The sequence below is a fragment of the Pelodiscus sinensis genome, chromosome 15 (assembly GCF_052426305.1).
Source record: "Pelodiscus sinensis isolate ZL-2025 chromosome 15, ASM5242630v1, whole genome shotgun sequence".
Taxonomy (NCBI): Eukaryota; Metazoa; Chordata; order Testudines; family Trionychidae; genus Pelodiscus; species Pelodiscus sinensis.
In genome coordinates, this window is record NC_143066.1 from 16,398,495 (window position 1) to 16,419,727 (window position 21,233).

General features: G+C 52.4%; 1 protein-coding gene across 5 annotated transcripts in view; it reads right to left on the minus strand.

Annotated features, from left to right (window-relative positions):
• The window catches only part of APOLTP (apolipoprotein lipid transfer particle homolog), a 232,974-nt gene that overhangs the window by 209,134 nt on the left and 2,607 nt on the right, over window positions 1-21,233 (minus strand). For all 5 annotated transcript variants that reach the window (XM_075899317.2, XM_075899315.2, XM_075899314.2 and 2 more), the window contains exons 2-3: window positions 7,752-7,802; window positions 5,183-5,343 (exon numbers count right to left, since the gene is read on the minus strand). In XM_075899317.2, coding sequence (XP_075755432.2) covers window positions 5,183-5,343; window positions 7,752-7,802 — 212 coding nt within the window. The remainder of the gene's footprint in view (window positions 1-5,182; window positions 5,344-7,751; window positions 7,803-21,233) is intronic.

Sequence of the window (21,233 nt, forward strand, 5' to 3'; positions counted from 1 at the left end):
AGAGGGAAGCCCAGCTGCCCCGTGGCCCCCTCCTGCCTGCACATACCTACTTGTCCTTGGGATGTGGGGGTAGTGAAGCTCCCCGCTTGGACATTTGGGCCCCTGCAGGAAAGGGCCCACTGGCTAGGTCACACATGCCCTTGCTCCAGGCACATTGCCTTTGTCTCAACCGGCACCATTAGGTCTCACCTCAGAGATGAGTGCTAGGCTTTAGGCACAGTGTCTCCAGGGATGACTGACTGTGTCTCTATTCTCCACAGCCAGACCAGCTGCGACAGAGGGGCAGTTGACACCACCCATAGCAGCATCCCAAGCCTGAGGGACCTGCCAGCTCAGGAGACCCAGGGACAAGTTCCAGTGGGAGCACCTCGCAACACTCCGATCCCTGGAGCAGATCCTGGACCCGAAACTGCAGGAAGACATCCTCCTGCCAGGTGTCTCGCCATAGCTAATGCTGGAGCAGGGCCATACCTGGTGCACAGCAGTTCAGTCCTTGATCGTCAGCATGCTGCCTGCTCCTGCTCCTTCCGTTTCTCCCCCAACCCTCTTACCCACGGCCACCGAGGCCCCTGCACCCATGCTGGTGGGATCACCAGAGCCAGGTGCCACTCCCAACCTCAGCCCTAAGCCTCTCCTCCCCTCCTCTTCTCCCCCCTCCGTGGTTCTTTAACCAGTCCCTCCCCAGTTACTTTGATCCCAAATAAAAAAAGCAAAGAGCTTATTTTTTCCAAAACAAAAAGTGTGGTTTATTGTCTCTGCAGGGGAGGGGGCAAGGTACAGAAGATGTGGGCATTGTGCGCTTTCCCTGACCATCCCATGTAGGTGTCTGTGAACTGGCTGTGGTGGTCCGTGATGGCCAGCAGGACCATCAAGAAGTAGCCCTTCTAGTTGGTGTATGTAGATGCCCGGGAGTTAGGAGCCTGGATGGGGATTTGGGGATATGGGTGCTGTCAATAACGCCCCCTCCCCACAGTTGGGGATGCCCATGTTGGCAAAGCTGGTGATGATGGCGTCCACATCACCAAGGTTGATGTCCCTGGGCAGCAGGATGGTGTTGATGGTCCTCACCACCTGCAGAAGGAGACAGAGAATCACAGGATTGCCAGAGCCCTTGGGAGGTCCCCAAGCCCCCCTCTCCCTCCAGCAGGAGCAACTCCCCACTTACCCCATCCCCCGGCAGGGCTTTGTGAGGGCAGCATTGAAAAACCTCCCAGGGAGGGGGCTTCCATCACCATCATCACCAACTCCCACTTTCCTTAGGGAACCCCATTCCAGCAGTCCACCACCCTCCTGGGAAAAGAGCACCATACCTGCATGAACAGGGCCCTAATCGTTGATCTCCCCACGATGAACTAGTTCCCAATGGATCGGCAGCTGTCCAGCATGGTGAGCTTCTAGAGAGCAATGGTGACCTGCTTCTGGAGGGGGAAGGCGGGTCTCATGTGACTGTCCCATTGCCTGAGGGCAGAGTCGAGCCACTCACACAGCTCCAGAGATGAGTCCTTGCTCATCCGGAAATTCTGGAGCCACTGCTGGTCGCCCCACCACTCCATGACAAGCAGGTACCACCAGTTGGAACTGGTGTCCAGACCCCAGAAGTGGTGGTTCACGGTGCGCAGGGGACAGTGGGCGAGATCCAGCAGCATGAGCCATGCCTGTAGAGAAGTGATGAGGGTCTCCAAGATGAGCAGGGGGTTGGGTTCCTGCAGGCCCTGGGAGGCAGACTCCAGAAACTGCTGCATGAGGCGCAGTATTAGATGTAATAGCCATTGACTGCCCTGAGTCAGCTCCGGCTCGCAGGCAAAGGAATGGGTTTTGCTGTCCCTCAAGGAGGTAAGCAAAAGAGAAGAGCCTGACACACGGCCGTACAGGGTGGGGAGGAGGGTCCCTTTAAGCAAGAGCCTCAAATAGCCTTAGCCTCAGCCATGGGAAGTGAGTGCTGTTCTGATGCCCTGCCTGAAGTGCTCCTGGGTGGCTTTAAATGCAGCTCAGAATCCAATGAGAGTTGACGCTCTATTTCAAAATAGCTCAGCACTGTTTCTATGGGCATTTGGCATGTAGACGTGCTATTTCAAAATAAGCTAATTCGGAGTATTTCTTCCAGAACAGCTTACTCCAAAATAATCATGAAGTGTAGACGTAGCCTTGGAGTCTTCTTGAGAATGGCCCTGGACCAGTCCCTGATGGTAATTTTGTAAGGAACTGTTCAGTCCCCATTTCTTTCATTAGACATGTTAATAAACTTACACTTTCCATTTTTGTGCCTTCTTCCAATGTCTGGGGTAGTGAAAACTACTAGTGTGCCATAAAGTCAGCCATAAGCATGTGCAGAGGGTGTGCCGGGCGAGCCCAGGCACACCCTAATGTCTCAGGCTGGCTAGCAGCTGCTGGAGGAGGAGGAGGATTTGAGACGGGGTACCATAGCCCGTCACTTTTCCTGTGAACATCTACGGGGCACTTTGGGGAAGAGAGCGCACGTGCGCAGCGGAAGCAGCTGGGGCCGGACCAAAGATGCCAGCCCGAGCCATTTTTTCGCCCCGAGCCCCGCCCGGCCCGGCACCCCTTCTGCGCCTGGGGTTGGGGTTCCAGCTCCAGCATCGGCCCTGGCCCGGCAGCACCGCGCAGTGCCCCTTCTGCCACTGGGGCCGCAGCCCCAACCCCAGCCCTGGCCCCAGCCCGACAGCAACGCGTGGCACCCCTTCTGCCCTCTGGCCCCGTCCCCGTCCATCCCAGCAGCACTGCACAGCCCCCCCTCTGCGCCTGGGGGTGCTCCCACCTGGCCCAGCCTGGCTGCACTGCGCAGCGCCCCTTCTGCACCCAGGGCCTCGTTCTTGACCCCGCCCGGCCCGGCAGCACTGCGTGGTGCCCCTTAAAGTGAGGCACCCCAGGCTAGAGCCCGGCCGGCATGTAGCTTGGGCTAGCTGTGACTCTAGCCCGGAAAGCTGGAAGGCAGAAGCCAGCTTAGCCTAAGGTAAGGGAAAAGGAAAGGGAGAGGGGGAAAACAGGCAGGGGTCGGAGAGGAAGAGGCCTGTGCTGAGGGGAGGGGGGCAGGTCAGGAGAAGAAAGGGGAAAGCACCAAGGAACAGGGTGGAGGAGAGACAAATGCCAGGGGGCCAAGTGGAGACAATGAGGAAAAGGGCAGGAAGGAAGGTGTCAGTGGCGGGGGGGGGGGGGGGACAGGGTGATGCTGGGAGAGGAGGGGGGAAGGGCACTGGGTGCTAAAGGGGGAGAGGGAGGTGCTGGGAGAAGGCTTGAAAGAAGGGGTGGGCATGAAGAAGGCAGGGATGGAGCAAGACGTGTATGGCTACAGGGGCATGAGGGGAATGGGGGCAGAGGGTGGTGATGGGATGGGCATCAGGGAAAAAGAGGGCAAAGGGGGCAGGAGCAGTGAGGGAAGGGGGGGCACCAAGAGGGTGCAGGGCTAAGGGAAGTTGCAGGTGCCAGGGGATTCTGGGGGTGAAGCAGAAGGGCAGACACCTGCAGGGGAGAGACCCGCACCCAAGGAGAGAGGCAGGGCAGGTGTGTAGAGGGAGGTGTTAGGAGAGGGGATGAGGAGGGGTAACTCTCATGATCAGAGTGGGGCTACTGGAGGAGTGGGAACAGGGGGGAGAGAAGGGCTGGGGGTGTGGGGCAGGTCTCAGGAAGGCTGAGGGCAGTGAGAAGGGCAGGAGTCAGGAGAGCAGAAGAGGGTGAGGGCTTGGGGGGCAGCAGGCACGAGGGGAGCTGATGGAGCAAGGGGAGATTTGGCAGCAGAAGGAAAAGGTAGCAATTTATAAGATATTTATTAATAACAGTGGCACATCCAAACATGCCATATGAACTCAGTACTGGTGTACAACACAAAATTCAATCTGCTCATGGGAGGAAACTCTTAGAGGGAACACTTCCCCCAGCCTCTCTGCCCCCGAGTTAATGTCACACACATTGAGTTAATGCAACTGCAGGATAGTTGCATAAGGGGGGTTTGGTGGGGGCCAAACTAATTCCTATTGGTAGGAGGATAGTGGGCAAAGTCCTTAGAGGGGGGTCACATGATACCTTTTACTCTGGTCACGTGTCCATCTTGCCCCGAGAGTGTTACCTCTAGAGGTGTGGCCAATGGGATTTGGGGTGTGGCCAATGGGGGTCGGGGCGTGGTTAACAGGGGTCAGGGGTCAGGGGCATGGCTAAGGGGGTCAAAGTACATTTTAAAAAAATTCTTCATGTGCACACCCTAATGAAATGTGCTGCGCATGCCTATGAAGTCAGCTAATATCATTCCAGTTCCTGCATATACAATCTCCCCCCAAATCACACCCACAAGGACCTAGGGGCTCTTGTTACCCTGGGACAGTGTAAAACAAGAACTTAAGTGAGTAGACATAATCTGAGCAAAGGCATGTGTACAGGGATCATGACTAAAACCCAGGTCATACACATGTCAAAGTGTGGGCCTTCCCCTAACCTACAGTCTCACCTGTAGAGCCTCTGTGGGTGTTTGTTCACAGAATCTATGAATTAACTCTGACTTTGAAAGGAAGCCAGGGATGATGCAGGAAATTTCTCCATGCTCTCTCTGCTGGGCAAATTTGGCCTGGATAAAATGTCCAATCTGAGTCCTTGAGCTGCTCCACTTAAGTCCATGGCAGTTTACCAATGAGTTCAATGGGAACATTATGTGGCCCTGTGAACAGTATACTGTGCTGGACATGCCTTATTCCCAGTAGATTCCAGACCTTGCAAAGCTCTCTCTAACAATATAAGCTTCAAATCATAATACCATCTACATGTTTTGTTAGTCTGTAAAGTGCTACCAGACCATTTGTTGTTTTTTTAAGTTTATCTAAAAATATACCCATTGCTATTTTTCAATTGCAGATACAGATTGGAAAGTGATTAAACATCCCCTTTGTTTCTGTCAAGGGCATATGCTTTGTCTCCTCCTCATCACCTCATGCAAAAACCATAAAACAACAGCTTTGCTCAGGGAAGGGAGTGATTTATGTAATTTAGCCTTTGCAATTCTTTGCCGCAATCTAAAGCTGTATCTCATCCATGCAATTTTGCAGCTCTAATTATGAGTCCTAGGGATCTGTATACTTTCAGATAAACCAAGTATTTCATATGGTGCAGTGAGTCACTCGATGGAGGGGCACTATCCCATGTTCATTAACTGCAGTCCTTGAGGCACTTTTGAACTCACCTTTAAGAACATGTGGCACTTTCCTAGGGCTTCAATGATCACTTTACCTTCCAGAGCTATGCCACTCCTTTTGTAGATGCTTCCCTGCAGGAACGTATTGGTAGCTGTTGAATACCTGTAGCTGTATCTGGATCCCGTGGAGAAATTCAGCTCATTGTGTTCTAGGAAACAAACAAACAAAAATGCGGTGTGCATGTCTATATTTTATCAGCAATGGTAGATTTAGGCCATTTTGGCACCTGCTCCCTTTTAGGCCCATAATGGAAGTGGTCAGATTTTCAGGAGTATGAAGACCCCCCAGGAGCTCCTGCATGGAGGGCAAAGGGGAAAGTTTTGGCTTCCTTCCTCCAGCACACTCATTTAGGGCTCAGCCTCAATGTGGCCCATAACATCCAAAGCCCTGTAGTGTTTCCCACCACCCAAGCAGGCTATTTTTGATGACAGTGACATGAGACCACCTAGACCACCTTTTCTTTATGAAGTACCCCTTTAAAAAAAAAGTACCCCCAGTACCTACAGTTTTCAGACACACACAAACTGTTCTATCGTTGCAACACATTTGCTTAAACAAGTTAATTGTAGCCAGGCGGGTGATGACATTTTTGGGTGTAAAAAGTACGAAAATAATAAAGCGTTGTAAAACTTAAAACAAAAATTCAGTTTTCCACATTTCGGTTGTGTTGACGTACCCCCCCAGACTTCTCTCGAGTACCCCCGAGTGTACTCACACCACTGGTTGAGAAACACTGGTGTAGAGTAGGGCTTGGGGAGGTAAAATACTTACAGTGATGGGAGAAGCTCTCCCATCAGCATAGGTAGTTGTCCTCACTAATGTTTTGTCTATACACTGACAATTGAGCAATAAAGCTTTTGTTATTCACAGATGCTTAATACTCACTTTTGAAACCAAAAGCTAATTTAAATGAAAAAAAACAAACCCCTAGCCATTTCATTTCAACATTGTCAGAATTTTTTTTTACCTAATTTTCTTCTGAGCAAAATTTTGGCAGAATTCACGATTTCAACAAAGCTGTATTTTACTGATATATAAGTTATGTGTAATGTAAAATGCTACCCTTGATTTCAGAGAGAAAGAATAGCAGGCAAAACAATGAAAAAAGCAAACAGCAAACGGTGATGGCAGGGCAGGGCTAGAAAAACTTGTACAGTGAGGGTGTTGAGAGCCATTGAACCAAATTGCAAATCTTGCATATGAGGGAAACCACTTCAAGTGAGGGGAGTGCAGCAGCACCCCCAGCACACCTTGTTAAAGCACTTATGGCTATGCCAGGATTAATATGGATTAATATGGCTATGCCAGGATTAATATGTTTGCTCTATCTTGGAAACATGGAATCTTGCTGCTTGCAAAATGTCTTAATCTATTTTACAGGTACTTGATGAATGATTCAATTTAAATGACAACGGGGCTTTAATGAAAACTGTGATCTGATTGCATGACTTGCATGTCAACCCATGTAATTATCTTCTGTTGCACACACGCAACTGGAAAATATTGCTTCTTCTGCTACAATCCCATAAAAGATGTGTAATTTAAAACTGCCACTTAATTGTAATTAATTGGTTAGTGCATATATGGTGAGCTGCCTCTACTGAAAAAAGTAAAAAATGCTAATGTATGTCATAGACGCTATACTGCTAGAGTCTAAAAAGATTCTCCTTTAGTACAGATTATTGTAAACTATGCTTAAGGGTAGGAGGATCAAAGCTGTGACCCTTCTGAGAGCTTGAGTTCTGGTGGCCAAAGCATGCCACGGTAAGACAGTAACAGTGGTCAAACTCCTAAAAGAACACAAATTTGTGGCATTATATCTTAGTAATGAGACAACCAACGTAGAAGCGGGAGAGTTTGATTAAAGCATTCTCTCTCGCATCAGGCCAAGTGGCTGCTGAGGAAAGATGGCTACATTTCCCTGCTTACTTATCATTTGCTCCACCTGCAGGCTCAGTGGAGGATTGAGAGCCCTTTAAAAACAAGAGGTTTGTGTTAGCAACTGGGAGATTGGATTGGAGCACACCAGTGGTGGCTGTGCAGGACATGGGATCAGGGCGCTCTCTGATGAGTCTCCTATTGTTGTTCTGTAATGGAGCCATGTGCACTCAAGCGCCTGCTGCCAGCCTTACTGAGACATATGTACAAGCAGCCAACCAAACTTTGAATCTGTGGCACACCAACAGGAGCAACAACAAGGTGCTGTGGAGGGAGTGCTAGGCCTTTCTCCTAGCTTGATACTGTGCAGGTAATGGTGGGATGTGGAAAGACTCCGCACAGGGCAGGATTTTGCATTACATCTGTTGTAGCACACCATAGGCTAGCTTTCATGTTTGTGTGAGCTGAGTCTAATGTACAGCAACTTGGGGCAACATAATATTCAGCAATGCTAGGCAGTTAATATAAATTAACTCAATATCAGTAAATCCCAGCTCAGCTATTACTATCATCCTTCCAGTGAACCAATGCTCACTGAAAAGTCCAGCATGTTACAAAGAGCAGAGTCATGTGGTGTGACTATAAATCTGCTCTAAATACCAGTTTGGCCTTACTCACCAGCACAGTCAGTCATACAGGCAGTTTCTGGGCCTAAATTCTCCTTGGATCCTGCAACAACAAATCAGAAGTAATTGTAGAAAGGCACAAAGAAACCCACATGCAGCTTCAATGACTGTCACCCTAACTATTTTGCCCTGGTCTACAGTAGGGAGTTATTTCAAAATAACCCCCCTATTTAGAAATAATAAGCGGAACGTCCACACTACCAAGCCCATTATTTCAAAATAACAGGACTTATTTTGAAATCTATACTCCAGCTTTCCTCAGCGAATAATGATTATTTCATTTCAAAATAATGTGGACACTATGCTGCTGCTATTTTGAAATAACTACTCCCCAGAGTAGGGTTGCCAGGTGTCTGGTATTCACCCGGACAGTCCGGTATTTTCAGCTCCTGTCTGGTAAAAAAAATTCAGAGAATACCGGATACCTAAGATGTCCGGTATTTTCTGAATTTTTCCCTGGCCAGGCAGCGAAAATGCTGGGCACCTGGCAACCCTACAAACACTCAGCTCCCAGCCCCCAGTGACCCCAGCCCCCATGCTTACCTAGTTCCCCAAGGCTCCTGGCACAAAATGGCTGCCAGCCAAAAGACCTAGGGGAAGCAATGCTTCTCCCCCGTTCCTATCCCTGCACTCACTGTTAAAGGGGACATGCTGTTTTAATGCTGTTTTATTTTAATTTTTTTTTTTTGGCTTAATAAGTCCTTGGAGTCCTTTTCTCTCTCTCTCTCTCTCTCTCTCTCTCTCAACAACTTTGGTCTCTTCCCCCCCCCCTTTTTTTCCTCCTTCAACAGAATTTTTCCTGGTGTTTTTTTTTGGGGGGGGGGTCGGTATTTTTGTTTCAACCATCTAGCAATGCTACCCCAGAGTAATTTGAAGTATTTACTCCCCAGTGCTTCCTGGAGCTGTAAGTCGAGGTAGCATGTCCACAATAATAGAGCCTGCCTCCTACAAATTTTAAGGCTCCCCCGTGTTGGGGACATGTTATTTCGGTTTTGTTATTTCAGGAGTTATTCTGAATGTAGCTATTTCAAAATAATTTCCTAGTGTAGATATGGCCTTACAATAACACTGAGATATACACATGGCAAAGTCCTCTAATAGCATTTACCACAACGATTTTATTAGGGGAAAACACCCTATACAGCAAGAGACTTGTTACCACACAGTCATTTTGCAGTCTTCTCTGACAAAGAGTAAAAGCTCCAGCATTTGAGCACCATCTTTTTCTAAATGTCACAATAGAAAATATTAGCTTACAATCCTCAGACCAGAAGCCTTAATGTGTGAATAAAATGGGTCACTGTAGAGGGGTGGAATGGCCGCCCTCTGAGCCGGAAGCAGAAGAAACCCTCTGGGAGCCATTTTGGGGCCAGCCTAGCTCCGCCCCCTCACCTGACCGGAAGTCAAAGGGCGGGGCTAGGACTATAAGAAGGCTGCCTGGGAGCTCAGTCAGAGGCCAGCCTCCGAGGGAGCCAGAGGCCTGGCTGGAGCTCCTGCCTGGGGAGGCTAAGACCCGGGGTAGGCCGCCCTCAGCCACCTTCCCAGAGGCGGGCCAGAGACTCCCTGCCCCGGCTACTAAGGCCTGGCCCGGCCCGTCAGCTGAACCACTCGCGGACCCAGAGGACGGGACCGCACCGCTGGACCAGCTGGACCCCCGGTGGGTACGGGAACGCCGGGCTGGACAAGCCCCACGGGACACGACAAAGCTCCGACCTCTTAACCCCTGGATTGGGCCGCCAGCCCCTGCGGAGACGACGTGGGCCTCAATTCCCCGACAGGCCGCTGAGGCTACAGGTACTGGGGAAGGGGGGGGGAGACAAGGAGAGGCCCAGGGGGTAGCATGGGCTGAGGACAGCCCTAGGCCAGCAAGTTGCGGGCTGGAGCCCCTGCTGAGCCCGTAGCAGCGGAACGGCTGCATCCAGGGCCCCTGGGCCGGGGCGCAGTGGAGTGGGTGGGCCTGCGCCCCCTGCCACCCACTAACCGGGTGGCAGTCTCTCACCCCCCTTGCCACTGCGACAGCTGCACTGCCGGCCCCGCGCTTGAACTAGGAGCTCCTACAGACCTGTGGGTTTGTTTGCGGCCCCGCCTTGCATTGGGGTCTGGCCAGCAGTTACTGCCCTGCCCTGCTCGAGGGCCTGGGCATCCGTATAAGGGTTTTGGCACCCGGCCAGCACCCGGACCGGACCTTTTTAAAGGGCCAGGGCTCGGACTACTCTACGGCACGAAAGGGCCATAGGACGGACTAGCCATCCAGTATACCAAGGCGGAGGATCCGCCTCCTAAAGGCCGGCTGGCCTATAACGAACCTTCCCCCGGAAGGGGGAAAAGCTCAGGCTATTGTGGACATTGCCGGAGGGCAGTGTCCCGAAGAGACCGCGCCACCTGCCGGCAGATACAATTCCCCGAGCAGACGGCAGGGGCGCTGTGGTGGAGCGGAAAGCCCGCTACAAATGGTGGAGAATGTGGGCACTCCGACCCCGCCCCTGATGTAAGGGGCTGAGTGTGTGCCTCAGTGGGGTTTAAAAAAAAAAAAAAAAAAAAAAAAAAAAAATGTGGGGTTAGGTTTTTTTTTTTTTTTTTTTTTTTTTTTGGTGGTTGGGGTTTGTTGGGGTTTTTGTGTTCTGTTCTCCAAAGCCAGGATGGAACTGGACAGCGTGGTGAAGGCGGTGGCGGAGTGCCAGAACCAACAACTGCAACAACTGGTGGCCCGACACTGGCAGATGGCTCAGCAACTGGTCACACAACACGGGCAGTTGGTACAGCAGCTAGGGCTTCAGTTCCAGCACCTCCAGGCGCTGCAACACCAACACCTCCAACAATTGCTCAGTTCCTGGACTCAGCCCCACAGGTCAGTACCGGGACCGGCCCCTGGGCCCGCCTACCCGGCTGGAGGGATTCGGGCCCCGAGGGGTGAGGCGGTAAGTCCACCCGAAACTGGCATGGGGCAAATGGACAAGGTGGGGCCTAGGGACATTACTAGTCTAGGGGCGTGCTCTGCAGCACCCCGACCCAGGACGCTCAGTCCCACGCCCTCTTCCCCGTTGCGATTCCCGACAGCCCCCGAGAGGGGACGGTTACCTCCGAAGGGCTTGGACCAGGGGGTGACGGAACCACCCAAGGGGTGGCAAGGGAGCTGTCTGGAGGTAGGGTGCGACTACGGACCAAGGGGACCCGAGCAGAGTTACATCCTACCGGTCAACCAGGTGGAATTTGTGCTCCAAGCGCCGACGGATACAGATAAGGTGGCCGTCCTTCTGGACTCCGGCTGTGCGCAGACTCTGGTGCGACACGACCTCCTGCCGGAGGGCCTGAAGCCAGAGGGGGAGCTGTACCTGCGTTGTGTACACGGCGATGTGAAGGCCTATCCCCGTGCAAAGGTCAGACTTACTATACAAGGGAGGTCAGCAGAAATGATCATAGGGGTAGCGGCGACACTCCCATACCCGATTGTCCTAGGCCGCGACTGGCCCGGATTTGCAGATTTGATGCGCGAAGTCACTCGCAAGGGAGCGGCCGGTCACGGAAAGGTAGAGGGAACCCTGCTGGGAGAAACGCTGCCAGCGGACAAGCCCGAAGAGGCAGCTGCGGAGGAGGAGGAGACACCGACAGGTGAAGAGCTCGACAGGGCGCAGGCGCCAGTGGAGGCCAGTGCCCCGGCCCTGGCCCTGACAGACTTTCCCCGGGACCAGAGGGAGGACCCGACCCTGAGGGCAGCATATGAGCAGGTAGCCGCGATCGATGGCAGCGTGGTGGACCCCCAGAGGGCAGCCCAGTGGCCCCATTTTGAAATAAAAGGCGACCGCCTCTATCGGGTGGTGCAAGACCCCCGGACTCAAGAGATCAAGACCCAGATCCTTGTGCCCCGGGTCCATCGCCGGGCAGTATTGCAATTGGCCCACGATATTCCTGCCGCTGGGCACCTGGGAACTGAAAAAACATTGGCGAGAGTACTGTCCCGGTTTTTTTGGCCCGGGGTGCACCGGGAGGTACGAGACTATTGCCAATCTTGCCCAAACTGCCAGTTAGCCTCCGACCCGGGAGTGCCGCCGGCCCCGCTCGTCCCCCTGCCGGTAGTGGGGACTCCTTTTGAAAGGGTGGCAATTGACCTGGTGGGCCCGCTGCCCAAAAGTAAAGCGGGGTTCCGCCACATTTTGGTTTTAATGGACTATGCCACCAGATTTCCTGAAGCCATACCACTGAGGAACACTTACGCCCGAACCATCGCCTCCGAGCTGGTAAAAATCTTTGCTCGGGTTGGGCTTCCTCGAGAGCTCCTCACGGATCAAGGGACTAATTTTACATCGCAGTTACTCCGACAGGTGTGTGCCATACTGGGGATCCGTAAATTACAAACCTCAGTATACCATCCCCAAACCGACGGGTTGGTGGAACGCTTTAACCGGACTCTAAAGGGGATGCTACGGCGGTTTCCTCAAGCAGAGTTGCAACAGTGGGACCTGCTGTTGCCTCCCCTGCTGCTTGCAGTCCGGGAGGTGCCCCAAGCGTCAACCCAATTCTCCCCCTTCGAACTCCTATATGGGTATCGTCCCCGGGGAGTCCTGGATCTCGTGAGGGAAACCTGGGAGCAAACCCCTTCAACCTCACAGGGCCTATTACAGTATGTTTTTCAGCTCCAGGAACGAATAAGACAAGCCGGAGCCCTGGCACAGGAAAACCTACAAGCGGCTCAGGCCCGCCAAGAGCTGAACTACAACAGACGAGCCCAGGAAAGAAGTTTTAAACCGGGGGATCGGGTACTACTCCTCCTCCCCTCAGAGGAGTCGAAATTTCTAGCACGTTGGAAAGGACCCTATGAGATCACCCGCCAGGTTGGGCCGGTGAACTATGAGATTTATCAGCCGGACCGGAAAAAGAAAACTCAGATCTTCCATGTAAATTTCCTGAAGCCTTGGCGAGAACGGGAGGCCCTGATGATCACCCCCTACCCGTCAGAACCTGCGTTAGGGCCTGAAATCCCCGAACTGGCAGAGGAACAGGAACCACAGCTTGGAGACACCCTCTCGGAGACGCAAGTGAAACAAGCCCGCCGTCTCATCTTTGCATTCCAGAAGACCTTTACAACCCGACCTGGACGTACCGTGGTGATAACGCATAGGATTCAGACCCCTCCAGGCCAGGTCGTGCGGGAAGGGACTCGTCCTCTCCCTCGCCGGATGCGGGAGGTAGTCGAGAAAGAGGTACAGTCTATGCTGCAACTGGGAGTGATAGAGCACTCTAAGAGCGAGTGGCGTAGTCCAATTGTACTCGTACCAAAGCCGGACGGTAGTGTCCGCTTTTGCATCGATTTTAGACGGGTAAACGCTATTTCAAAGTTTGACGCCTACCCCATGCCACGAACGAATGAACTTCTGGACCGCCTAGGGACGGCCAAATTTATATCCACCCTTGATCTGACAAAGGGATATTGGCAGATCCCCTTGGATCCAGAGTCAAGAGAAAAAACGGCTTTTTCAACCCCCTCAGGACTGTTCCAATTTACACGAATGCCCTTCGGACTTCATGGCGCACCCGCAACCTTTCAGAGAATGATGGACCGTTTGCTAGCACCACATACAGCGTATGCTGCCGCCTATTTAGATGATGTGGTAATTTATAGCCAAGATTGGGAGGAACATCTCTTGCGGGTAGCGGTCGTCATGCGGACCCTTAGAGATGCAGGCCTGACCGCCAATCCAAAAAAATGTAAAATTGGCTGGCAGGAAACAACTTACCTGGGGTACCAACTGGGAAGGGGCCTAATCCGGCCGCTAGTGGGGAAGGTGGAGGCAATCCAAAACTACCCAGCGCCGACCACTAAGAAAAAAGTACGGCAATTTTTGGGTTTGGCCGGATATTATCGCCGCTTCGTGCCGCAGTTCGCGACCCTAGCGGCGCCCCTCACTGCGCTCCTTACAAAAGACCGGCCTCAAAGGGTCACCTGGACGGCCGAGTGCGAAGCCGCTTTCCAGAACCTAAAAGCGGCTCTTTGTAGTGAGCCGGTTCTATTTAGCCCTGACTTCTCCCGACCATTCATTGTCCAGACAGATGCATCGGACTACGGACTTGGAGCGGTGCTGTCTCAAGAAGTTGACGGAGAAGAACACCCAGTGCTGTATATCAGCCGAAAATTGTTTCCTCGGGAACGCAGTTACGCCGTAATCGAGAAAGAGGCCCTAGCGATAAAATGGGCCATCGAGGCCCTGCGATATTACCTCCTGGGAGACTCTTTTATCCTTTTTACAGATCATGCACCCCTACAATGGCTCCATCAGATGCGGGACACCAACAGCCGTATTATGAGATGGTACCTGTCCCTCCAACCGTATGTATTTACAGTGAAACACCGAGCGGGGAGGGACAACGCAAATGCAGACGCCCTGTCCCGCATAGAGAAAGAACAGAAGCCCAGTCCCGGAAACCGGGAACTGGACTTAAGGGGGGAGGAGTGTAGAGGGGTGGAATGGCCGCCCTCTGAGCCGGAAGCAGAAGAAACCCTCTGGGAGCCATTTTGGGGCCAGCCTAGCTCCGCCCCCTCACCTGACCGGAAGTCAAAGGGCGGGGCTAGGACTATAAGAAGGCTGCCTGGGAGCTCAGTCAGAGGCCAGCCTCCGAGGGAGCCAGAGGCCTGGCTGGAGCTCCTGCCTGGGGAGGCTAAGACCCGGGGTAGGCCGCCCTCAGCCACCTTCCCAGAGGCGGGCCAGAGACTCCCTGCCCCGGCTACTAAGGCCTGGCCCGGCCCGTCAGCTGAACCACTCGCGGACCCAGAGGACGGGACCGCACCGCTGGACCAGCTGGACCCCTGGTGGGTACGGGAACGCCGGGCTGGACAAGCCCCACGGGACACGACAAAGCTCCGACCTCTTAACCCCTGGATTGGGCCGCCAGCCCCTGCGGAGACGACGTGGGCCTCAATTCCCCGACAGGCCGCTGAGGCTACAGGTACTGGGGAAGGGGGGGGGAGACAAGGAGAGGCCCAGGGGGTAGCATGGGCTGAGGACAGCCCTAGGCCAGCAAGTTGCGGGCTGGAGCCCCTGCTGAGCCCGTAGCAGCGGAACGGCTGCATCCAGGGCCCCTGGGCCGGGGCGCAGTGGAGTGGGTGGGCCTGCGCCCCCTGCCACCCACTAACCGGGTGGCAGTCTCTCACCCCCCTTGCCACTGCGACAGCTGCACTGCCGGCCCCGCGCTTGAACTAGGAGCTCCTACAGACCTGTGGGTTTGTTTGCGGCCCCGCCTTGCATTGGGGTCTGGCCAGCAGTTACTGCCCTGCCCTGCTCGAGGGCCTGGGCATCCGTATAAGGGTTTTGGCACCCGGCCAGCACCCGGACCGGACCTTTTTAAAGGGCCAGGGCTCGGACTACTCTACGGCACGAAAGGGCCATAGGACGGACTAGCCATCCAGTATACCAAGGCGGAGGATCCGCCTCCTAAAGGCCGGCTGGCCTATAACGAACCTTCCCCCGGAAGGGGGAAAAGCTCAGGCTATTGTGGACATTGCCGGAGGGCAGTGTCCCGAAGAGACCGCGCCACCTGCCGGCAGATACAATTCCCCGAGCAGACGGCAGGGGCGCTGTGGTGGAGCGGAAAGCCCGCTACAGTCACATAATGGAGTCTGAACTGAAGGCCTTTCCATGACTGCTTAGTTCAGGCCAGGATGTGAGCCCCAGCAGCACAGGTTCTGCTGAATTATTCTGGGAGATGGAGAACTAAAGACACAGTCTGCGTCTGGCAGCTTCAAGAAAAGAACCACCATTGTATGCATTACAAGAGAGTTTTGTCTCCTCTGTACTGCGTGCAGGGCTGAGCAGCAAAGTGGAGATTTATGCAAAGTAAGAGCTAGGGTAGGGGTGGTCACAATATGACCCATGAAACAGATCCAGCCCATGGATGCCCTGGCGGGGGGTGAAGTGAGAGACTTTGTGAACTCCTCTGCCCCTAGCCCCTGAGTGGCCTGAGGACAGTGGCGTGTACGAAGTCTCCTTCCCCTCGTCTGCCAGGGGCACATGGCACATAGAGGAAGCTGCCAGCTGTTCAAATTGTTGACAGTTCCCTCTACCTGCCTTGCAACCCTGGGAGGAGGCAAGAGAATTTGTGTACTCCCCTGCTCTCAGCCCCTACTCCCAGCTGTGATGATTGGCATGGAGGCAGGGGAGCACACAAATTCCCTTAATCCCCAGGGACTCATGGCCCTGAGCAGCACATGGAGGGAACCTCTGGGGCTGGGGCTGTTGCAGGAGGAACCCTGCCTCAGGAACCCTGTTGGATTGCTGGCTGGGAGCCACCTAAGGTAAGTGACTCCTGGCCATAGCCTGCCTCTGGCACCTCAGCCCCTCCCACTTCCTAACACCCTGCCCCAGGTCACAACCCCTTACTTCACCCAAACTCCCTCTCCGACCCCATGCCCGCTTCTGAATCCTGAGCTCCCTTCTGCACCCAACCTCTGTCCCTTAGTGTGGCCCTTGACCACTTTCCAAAACCTTGGAGTGGCCCCCAATCAAAAATTATTGCCCACCCCTAATTGAGGTGCTGCTGCTTATAGAGATAGGAGTCAAAGTGCTCATGTGGGCCTAAAGTTCATTCAGGGGCATTCAGATGCACAGTGGTGGTTTTGATCCATTTGCTCATGTTAAACCATCATTAACTTTGTGCACATGAACACTCATGAATTCCCTTTCTTCCTTCTTCTCCTGCTCTAAAGAGGATAAACACTGTGAAAACCCAAGCAAATACATGAGATTACTATCATGTTTCCTGTTTCTCATCCATAAGCCAAGAAAAACCCAAGAGCTTTACCATCATTTTTTTTGATTAGCTTGATTTTTACTTCTTGAACGAGAGACTAATTGCTGTGGTTAGAAGGATTAAAGAAAATTCTCCTTTATAAGTTCTGACAAGCCTCATTCTAACTGTATCTGAATAAATGCCTTCTATTTGTTTTAAGGATGTAATAGTGTAGTCAATTAACGATAAGCAAAGGGTTATAGGTTAATGCTATAAACTACACGCGTTCCCCCCAGTCCCCACCAGCAATTTTTTTTAGTAGGCTGGCCAGCAGCCCAGCTCAGTCATACCTTGGGTCCAGGACCTACCCCCCACTGCAGCTCTTCATTTAAAGTGTACTAGGAGCCCCGCGGGCAGGCATCCCAGTTCAGTTCTTGCTTGTGCCAGGTCTGTGAGCTCAGCTGCTCTGGACAGTGGCTGCTGCCACCCTGCACTGCTGCCTTTGTGTCAGAGGCTGCAGGGCAACAGGCAGCCAGTCCATGAGGGGAGCTGGTTTTTAAACTGAGTGTCAGGGGGTTCCTCAGGAGGGGGCTGGAACACACTGGATGGCAGCCCCACTCCTGGGGACTGCAGAATAGTCAAGTAACTGATAAGAATTCATAAGGTTAATCAACTAGTCAATTAACTGATATTTAACATTGCTAATTTGTTCCCTGGAAATGTCCTGGTCTTACATTTTATTTTATTTTACATATTTCACAGTTATTAATATTTTGGATACATGCATTAGCCCAGTGGTCACCAACCAGTAGTTCAGGATCTACCGGTAGATCTTTGAGCCTCTGACAGGGGATCCTGACTGGTTTGGCCAGGAAGCTCTCAAGTGCTGGCACTTTAGTTGCCCCTCCCCCACTGTCATGCTGCTCCTTGGAAGCCTCCTGCTTGCTGTGCAGGGTGTGGGAGGGAGAAGGGGTGTATGTGTGCTGATATCAGGGTATCCTCCCTCCCCCAAATCCTGTACCCCATCTCCACACAGAGAGAAGGGGTGGAGGGAGCATGGCAATGCAGATCTCTGTCACTCTTACACAATGTGTCTGTCACTCTCACAAACACAACTGTCCTTCCCTCTCCTGACCCAGCACATACATGGGGGTTGTTACTACTTTACTGCTTGCAAAGTGGGTTGTTTTTAGCGTTTGACTGGTCTGTGCATTGCATAACTTTCATTTCTCTCTTATGCCTAAATTTAATTCTTTGAGTACTAATGTACCTAACTTATTATGTCTGGAGTAATTATCCCTGTGGTTAGTTGTGCTCCTAGAGGTGGCTGGCATGTCCCTGTAGCCCCTCGAGAGGGTTAGAGCAGGGGTTCTCCACATGTTGTTCTTGCCAGCAGCTACCACCCCTAGAGCTCTCATTGATCAGTGAGGGAGAACTGTGGCCCGTGGAGGTTGCAGGCTCAGTGCCTGTGGGATAGCACATGGAGCCATTACTATACATTCTAGCTGCTTGTGGGGGTGGGGCTACCTTGGTTCTGCTGCTCTATAGCTGGGGCAACTGTCTAGCTGCTCTGAGGATGGATAGGACTTGAACCCACCACTCTGTACTCCCTATGCAATTTCCCTGTCCCCTAGTCCACTCCAGAGGCTATACCACCTTACTGCTGTCAGAGGGTCCCTTATCCTGTGTCTGGTCACTCCCAGGCTGGGCGGAGGGGGTGGCTTGAAGGTAGGGAGGTGCAGTGGCATCTCCAGAGAACTTGGGGATGGGCACCAGCCTCTGGAGCACAGGGCGGGTGGGCTCAATCCCACCCCTCTCCACCCACTCAGGCAATGGCTGGGCTGCTAACACAGGCTGCCTGGGGGATGAGCCTGGCTCCTGTATTAGGAAGGCAGGATAAGGGACCTGCTGAAGGTAAGGCAGTGAGGTGGGTTGTGGAGTGGCTTAGGAAATAGGGTGTTCAAGCCCCAAGTCCCCCTGCACACCCTGGGAGCAACCAGACACAGGACAAGGGACCACCCCAAAAGAGGGTGGGAGGTGGGGTGGGTTCTTGAGTGGACTAGAAAATACAGCACCTGCCCAAGCTGGGCCTCTTGGAAATAGTGATCATAATATAATTACATTTAACATCCCTATGGTGGGAAAAACACTACACAACAGTCCAATACTGTGATATATCATTTCAAAAGGAGGAACTACACAAAATGAAGAGGTTAGTTAAACAGAAATTAGAAGATTCAATGCAAAAAGAAAAATCCCTGCAAGCTGTATGGAAACTTTTCAAGGACACCAAAATAAAAGCTCAACTTAAATGTACACCTAAAGTAAAAAACACAGTAAGCAAATCAAAGAAGTGCCCCCCCCCCCCCCATGGTTTAACAACAATGTAAAACAAGCAGTGAGAGATAAAAAGGCATCATTTAAAAAGTGGAAGTTAAATTTTAGTGAGGGAAATAAGGAGCATACACTATGTTAAAAATATAATCAAAAAGGCCAAAAGGAATTTGAAGAACAGCTAGCCAAAAATTCAAGAAGTAAAAGCAAAATTTTAAGTACATCAGAAGCAGGAAGCCTAATGAACAACCAGTGGGGCCACTGGACTATTGAGATGCTAAAGGAGCACTCAAAGATGATGAGGTCATTGTGGAGAAACTAAATACATTCTTTGCATCAGTCTTCATGCGTGAAGATATTTAGGGGATTCCCAAATCCGAGCCATTCTTTTTTAGGTGACAAATCTGAGAAATTGTCCCAGATAGAGTTGTCAGAGGAGCTTCTGCAACAAATTGATAAACTAAACTAAAATTAACAAGTCACCAGAACCAGATGACATTCACCCAAGAGTTCTGAAAGAACTCAAATATGAACTTGCAGAACTACTAACTGTGGTTTGTCACCTGTCCTTTAAATCAGCTTCTGTACCTAATGACTGGAAGATAGCTAATGGGAAACCAATCTTCAAAAAGGACTGCAGAGGTGATCCTGGCAATTACAGACCAGTAAGTCTAATTTCAGTTCTGGGCAAATAGACTGAAACTATAGTAAAGAAGAGAATTGTCAAACACATATGAACATAATTTGTTGGGGGAAAGCCAATATGGTTTCTATAAAGGCAAATCATGCCTTACTAATCTACTAGAATTCTTTGAGGGGGACAACAAGCATGTGGATAAGGGGGATCTAATGAATACAGTAGGGATGTAAACAAGTAGTTGACTATATGATTAACCAGTAAGTCTAGTCCAGAGGTCTCCAACCTTTTTAACCACAAGATCACTTTTTCAGTTTAAGTGCAATGCAAGATCTACCTCAAAACCCAAATACTCTTGCCTGGCTTCCCTCCCCCGCTTCTCTGAGGCTCCACCCCTTCTCCAAGGCTTCACCCTGCTCACTCCATTCCCCCTTCCTCCCCAAATCTCATTCACTTTCACCATGCTGGGGTAGAGAGTTGGGGTACAGGCTGTGGTCTTGGGCCAAGGGGTTTGGACCATGGGAGGGGACACCCTGAAGGTAGGGAAGTGGGGTGGATTCTGGACTGGCCTAGGGCAGCATTTCTCAACCAGTGGTACGCATACCCTTGGGGTACATGAGAGAAGTCAGGGGGTTACGTCAACACAAGTGAAATTTGGCAAAAAATGTCTGGGATTTTGTCCTGCAAAGGGGATTGGGGAAGGGATGGCTGCATGTGCCTGTCAAATTGAACTTTCAGAACCATGCATCTGGATGTTAACAGCCGCTCTGAGCACGAGCCCCAACGCTGGGCAGGAAAGCGGGTGGTGGCAGCTTCAGTGAGACCCAGGGCAGTTCCAAGTTGGTGGGTGGGTTTGGGCAGGGAGAAAAAAAATCACTTCCACGGCCACCTCTCCTAGTTCGTTTCCTCTCCAGCAGCATCCCTGGAGTGCTCCAGGGGGGAGGGTGGTTGAACCTGGAGACGCACATTACCCCCACCCTCGCCAGCAGCTCAGTACAATGCATCCCCATCACCCCTTCCCTGTGGCGCTGCGGAGAGGAGCTAGAAGATGGTGAAGTGGCACATTAATTTTTGCTCCGGAGGACCCCCCTGCATCAGTGATGTAGTGGGGAGGGGGGAGCTGCCCCCAGGCATCATGTTAGGGGGGCGCCAGGCTGGGGAGGGAGTGCGGCGAGCCCGACACTCGTGAGCCACTTTCTCCCTTCTGACAAGCCACCAAGACAGGCCCGGGCAGCAGGAGCGGGCGCTTCAAAGGTAGGGTTACCATACATCCAGTGCCTGGCTCTGGGGGAGGAAAGGAGCATTGGGTTAGAGTGGAGGGGCTGGGAGTGCCTTGCTCTGGGGTAGGGGTGGTTGCATTGGGGGTACTTGTTTTTTAAGGAATACATTATTCTAAAGGTTGAGAAACACTGGCCTAGGGGATAGGGCACTTGCCTGTGGAATGCAGGGTAGCACTCCGCTGGGAGTAGCCAGAGAGACAACACAGGATGCTCCAGGGATGGAGCTGGCTCCTGTATTAGGAAGGTAGGAAGGTGGGCTTGGTTCTGCAGTGGCCTAGGGGCTAGGGCATTCACCTGAAGAGCTCAGGGTGGTGGGCTCAAGTCCATCCCACCCTCCTCCAAGGCAGCCCTGTCCTGCCCTCCACCCACCCTGAGAGCAACCAGACAGCCATCACGGGCTGCTACGAGGATGGAGTTGGCTCCCATATTAGGAAGGTAGGGAGATGGAGTGGGATATGCAGTGAACTTTTGGGATACAGCATCAGCCTCGGGAGCACAGGGTGAT